At 66.1% G+C, this 5300-nt stretch overlaps 2 protein-coding genes across 4 annotated transcripts in view; both read right to left on the bottom strand.

Annotated features, from left to right (window-relative positions):
- Window positions 1-2334, bottom strand: part of SIGIRR (single Ig and TIR domain containing) — an 8415-nt gene extending 6081 nt beyond the window's left edge. The window contains exon 1 of one of the 3 annotated variants that reach the window (XM_032271494.1): window positions 2197-2334. The gene's annotated coding sequence lies outside the window, so the exon portion shown is untranslated. Of the gene's footprint in view, window positions 1-483; window positions 1275-2196 lie in introns of those variants that run through there. The other 2 variants (XM_032271495.1, XM_032271493.1) reach the window with 2 other exon arrangements.
- Window positions 2335-2744: 410 nt separating this feature from the next.
- ANO9 (anoctamin 9) overlaps window positions 2745-5300 on the bottom strand; it is a 15962-nt gene continuing 13406 nt past the window's right edge. The window contains exons 18-22 of the mRNA XM_032271492.1: window positions 5138-5290; window positions 4290-4437; window positions 3711-3812; window positions 3543-3636; window positions 2745-3412 (exon numbers count right to left, since the gene is read on the bottom strand). Of these exons, the coding sequence (XP_032127383.1) occupies window positions 3194-3412; window positions 3543-3636; window positions 3711-3812; window positions 4290-4437; window positions 5138-5290 (716 nt within the window). The 3' untranslated portion in view covers window positions 2745-3193. The remainder of the gene's footprint in view (window positions 3413-3542; window positions 3637-3710; window positions 3813-4289; window positions 4438-5137; window positions 5291-5300) is intronic.

Below are 5300 nucleotides of genomic sequence, written 5' to 3' on the forward strand. Positions count from 1 at the left end.
CCCCTCCCCTGCACCCCCTCCCCTGCACCCCCTCCCCTGTACCCCTCTCCTGCACCCTCTCCCCTGCACCCCCTCCCCCGCACGATCACACACAGCCCTCTGGCCCATGCACACCTGCACTGAGCTTCAGTCTCAGCCCGCTCACACTTGCGCCTCCTCCATGGGCACACTTCCTACCACACACACCTCCCCTACCTCTGCACACAGCTCAGGCTACACACACCTCGCACACCATCTGAGTATCTTCGACACCCATTACAACACTTGTCACAGAGCCCAGAGCAACAAGCACCCCATGGCACACACACTGCACCTCACACCCACCCTTGGCCACCAAGGCCCCACTCACAGCTTCCTGCTGCTCCTCACTGTCGCGCACACATGCACACGGCCCTGTGCACCGCCGGCTCCCCTCAGTAGGCCCAGTTCTAAGGACAGGCCCTGCCTCAGGCTCACTCAGAGCAGCAGGGAAGGCACAGTCACCTGCTTCCAGTTCTTCTCTCCGGGGATGGGGGAATGTTGGTCACGGATGTGCCTTTGGGAGCAAACTGTCCCCTCCGTTGGGCCCCGGGGAGTGTCCACAGCACCCAGGCTGCCACGGATGCATCACCGAGCACCGGGAGGACCTGGCGTGTGTTTATGTGTATTTTCATCAGAACTTTGCCTGTAGCTTCCTGGCCTTGCAGTCACATCCTCTCCTAAACCTAAACCCCACCCAGGCACCCACCCCTTCCCTAGGCGGGCGGGCGGGCAGTGGTGGTTCTTGCCCCGCCTGCCCCAGCTCTTCCTGTAGCTCTGAGTAAAGCGGCTCCTTCCTCTGGGGCCCGCCCCAACCCACCCAGGCACGGCACTTTCCTCTGTGCAGTGTGTGTGTGTGTGTGTTGGGGGCTGGGGGGGGTGCTCAAAGGGGCAGGTTCCAGGGATAATGGGTGGGGTGTCCTCCTGGCACAGCGACCCCAGCCAGGGCCATCATGCATGTATGCCCGGAGGACAGGGCTGCACCGTCTGCAGTCTGCCTCCCAGTCAGCACTAGGGTTCACACTCAGGAGCCAAGGGGCCAGCTGGTGTGCGCCCCCGTGCGTCTCTGACCTCTGACCCCAGGGTACGGGGCCTTCCGGAACTCCAAGCCAACCCCGGGGCTCCAACAGGGCTCTCTGGCCCTCTCCCTGTCCCTCTCCCGGGCAGGGGCCCCCAGTGGTTGAGCAGTTGCCATGGCATCTTGTGGACCTTCCCTTCAGGTTGGGGTGCGAGGGCAGTGCGCCCTTTTCCAGATAAGGAGCAAACACAGCTGGCCGAGGCTCCTGGCTCAGAGCAGATGGGGGCAGACGGCCTCTCCGTTGTCACCACACGGACACCCCAGGCTGACCTGGGACTCGAGACCCAGTGACTGCTGGCTGGTACCGCCCACGGAATCAGACAGGGGTCTCCTTTGGCCCCTGGCCCTGCCCTCAGTCGCATGGGGCTGGGAATCTCAGTCCCAGCCTGGCCCTGGCGGCCTCGCACTGCCCACCACGCTCTGCCGGGCACCCTGAGGTTCTTAGAAAGCGCCAGCTCCTCCCGCCCTCAGCCCCAACCAGCGCCCTCGGTGTGCGCAGCGCCTGCAGCTTGAGGACGACTCCCCTGGAGCTCGGACACGCCGCCGCTCTGCTCCCCGCGCGTGCAGAGTCCCCGCGCCTGCCCTGAAGCGGGAACGTGCGCAAGAGGCTGCCGAGGGCCGCATCTCGCTCCCCTTTCCTGCGCCCTTCAGGTGCGGAGAGTGGAGGGACCGGGACACGCACGGGGGCGGCTCGGGGCGCTCGCCCAGGCACAGGCGCGCGGATGGCGGAAGCTCCACCCGGCGCCCGGCGAGCTCCGGCCCCAGCCTGACTCTAGGTCGCCCTCGGCGCCTTAGGACGTCTCGAGCCGGGATCCAGGCTTGGGGGACGGAGCTGGGACCCCCGCGCGCCTCGGCCCGCTCTGTCCTCCTGCGCGGGGGTCGGGCAGAGGAAAGGGCTCCCAGCCCCCTTCGCCCACGGTCCCTCCTTTCCCCAGGCCTGGAAGGGGCCAGGACGCGGGCGAGCTCGGGCTTCCGGGCGACGCGGGAGCCTCCCTGGCTGCGAGCGGCTTCCTGAGAGACCGCGCCCAGGGACAAGCAGCGCCCCGGGCCCCCGACTCCAGGCCTGGAGCGGCCCTGGGAGGACAGCGGCCTCCACTCACCTTCGCGGGTCCGGTCGCACGGCCACTCACCTGCTGCCGCGACCTGGGGCTCGCGCGGGGCAGGGGCGGGGCAGCTCACCTGAGCCAGGTGCGCGGCGGCGACGGGCCCGGGGGCGGCAGCAGGTGCGGCCCCGCCCCGCAGTCAGGGCGGGGGCGGACCCAAGCGCCCCGCTCTGCGCCCGAGGCTGGCGCTGGAGGCGGTACCGCTGCCAGGGAGCCGCGGCCGCCGGGCCTGGGACCAGTGGTCAAACCAGCCCGACCAGTGCGCGGAGCTCCAGAGCCTTGGGGACGTTTCAGAGCTTCTCTCCTCTCCTCCAGGAGGCCTGTCCTGACCCCCACCCCACCAAGTGACCCCATGTTGTCTGTCACCCTCAGCACCCCAGGTGCAAGGACGAGAGGACCCCCATAGGCGTCCCTCCCTACCGGAGAAGGGCCAGGGCCTGAGGCTGCCCCTCACCTGCTTCCAGACCTTCCACACTGTGCCTTAGTTTCCCATCTATCCCTGAGGGCAGATATAATCCCCCCGGGACCCAGCAAGGCCAAGAAAGCAAGACAAACAGGTTTAATTTTATTACAGAAACTCCTGGCTGAAGGGAACAGGCCGGCGAGGTGGGCTCAGGCCACCTCCCAACACCCAGAATGGGGGCACGGCAGAATCTGGGGCCCAGAAGTCAGAAGCAGCCCAGGAAACTTGGCCCAGTTTTCCTGCCTTGTGGCTGCCTGAGAAGTCCCACTCCCAGTTCAGCGGGTACCCAGGGTCACCCAGAATTCAAGTCAGGATGTGCCAAGCTTGAGAGCCCCCACAGAGACAGAGCAGGTGGAACAGGCCGGCGGCTCACAGATGCCCTGAACAGACAGGGAGCTCCTGCAGCCCCCATGGACACAGCCTTCTGACAGCACCCCTCCCTCCACACGCAGCGGGAGGCCAGTGGGAGGTGTGCTGGTGCTGACACTGTCTCAGCTCCTGGGGGCCAGGGCCTCTGCATGGGCTCTGGCCCTACACATCTGTGCTCCTGGCGCTGAAGAAGATGGAGGCTGCGGTGGGATGGGTGGGTGTCGGGGGCTGAGGGCCCGTCCGCACCCTGCCCAGCCTCTGCCTTTCCCTCATCTTCTCACACAGATGCTGGTACTTTCTCTCCAGAACGCTGTTCTTCACCGACTGCGGGACGTCAGGCACGAACCAGGCGGCAATGAGCTTGATGCACAAGGCCACGTGCTAGGAGCAGCACAGGAGAGGCCCAGCACCGTCAGGTGCCAGCCGGGATCCGGGTGCTTGGGGCCAGGGAGGAGGGCTGGAGAGAGAACTGCCCCAACCCACTCTGAGGCCTCTCCCGGTTCTCGCTCACCTCAAAGAGGATGACGAAGGCCAGGCGGATGGCCAGGAGGAACCAGAACTTCCTGGTGAGGGTGTAATGGCGGGGATGGCGGTAGTCCCTGTACCTGGGGAGAGGGAGCACCTGAGGTCAGGGGTCAGGAGTTCAGAGGGCATTCGTGGGGGAAGGGGAGTTCCAAACCTGCAGTGAGTCACGTTTTCTGAGCCCTCAATCCCATCAGGGTCCTGGAAGTCCTTGGTGTAGAAGACGGACAGGCTGTGGTTGACGTAGCCCGTGAGGCAGCTGGGGAGAGGGGAGAGGAGTGTGGGCGGGGGTGGGCTTCCAGGCGGCCCCTCCGGGCCCCAGGGTGCTTCTAGCCTGCATTATGGAGGCCACACCACAGACAGTCACCAGTGGGATGGGCCCCCGGGCCAAGCACATCTTCACATCCAGGGGGCTCGGGGGCCTGCGGGGACTCTGGACATCACCAGCCGCCTTCCCTGCCAAGGACTGACCCTGGGGACCCAGTCTGCAGTCTGGTGGCTCCTTGACATCAGAGGAGCCGGGTAAGTCAGACGAGGACACGCAGGCAGTCCTGGTCAGTTACTCCTGACCTTCAGCCCGGGGCCTGCAGGCCACCCCCGGCCCCAGCCTCATGCAGTCCCGGGGTACCGGCAGATCCAGCCACTTCCAGGAGAGTCTGGGTCCCCCCCAGGCCCCCGGGGCTTGGCTGTGGCCGGACGTTTCTCCCAGGGGTCTCCAGACACTTGGAGGCCTCACTCGACTGTGGAGTTGGCTTCTTTCAGGCACGGGCTGTAGCGGTACTTGTAGACCACTCGAGGGATGAACTCAGATGTGAAGGCGATGACCATTCCGTTGGCAATGACCGCTAGCACTCCGATGGTCTCCAGCACCTGGAGCCAGGTCCCTGCACAGGGCAGCGAGCAAGCGGCTGGACTCCTCCGGCCTCCCTTGGCCGGCTCTGCCCCCACCTGCCCACAAGGGGCCCTCCACGCCTCTATGCATGGCGTCCCATTGCAGCTCCAGGGCCACGGAATTCACTAGGAAGTCCCCAGCCCCACAGAGCATGGCCTCAGCTCTCCTGGCCCTACCCTGAGGTGGACAGCAAGGGACCCAGGAAGCCTCACCCCTCCACCTTCCTGAACTTCTCAGCTGCCCCCGAGCTCCTGCACCTCCTGGGTTCCCACCCCAGGGCAGGACCCCACAACCTGGGCTCAAGACTGGGGAACTCCCCAACACCCCTCCCCCATTCCCCAGGTCCAGCACCCCAGCCCGGGTCACTCCCCTGCTAGCTGCCCTCTCAGCCTGGCCCATCTTGGGACACAGGCCAGCTGCTCTGCTCCTGCCCCAGCCACTGGCAGCATCTGGGTCCCCCTTGGGGGCATCAAGCCCCTTTGAGATCCTGACGGTTTGTGGGGGGGCCCTGCCCACTCTTGGGAACCCCCCACCCAGGCTCAACCCGCACCCCAGGCCTCTGGAGAAGGGCTGGGTCTGTCTGCGGGGTGAGATCGGAAAGATTATTTCAAGGAGAGCCCGGGGGCCAGAGGGAGGCCAACAGGGTGAGCTCAGCCTCGGTTCCCGCCCATGCTGCGCCCGTCGGGCCTGACCGATGTCCTTGGCTTTGCGGGGCACCAGGCGCCGCTGCAGCCGGACCATCTTGATGGCGTCCAGGCGGATCTCCACGAGGTTGCTGAAGAGCGCGAGCAGCGGCGCCAGCGGGAAGGCGGCCACGAAGATGGTGGTGAAGCCGTACTGGATCACTGCGGGGTG

Source organism: Sapajus apella, unplaced genomic scaffold (genome assembly GCF_009761245.1).
Source record: "Sapajus apella isolate SASKATOON/1434 unplaced genomic scaffold, GSC_monkey_1.0 scaffold234, whole genome shotgun sequence".
In the NCBI taxonomy this organism is placed as follows: domain Eukaryota; kingdom Metazoa; phylum Chordata; class Mammalia; order Primates; family Cebidae; genus Sapajus; species Sapajus apella.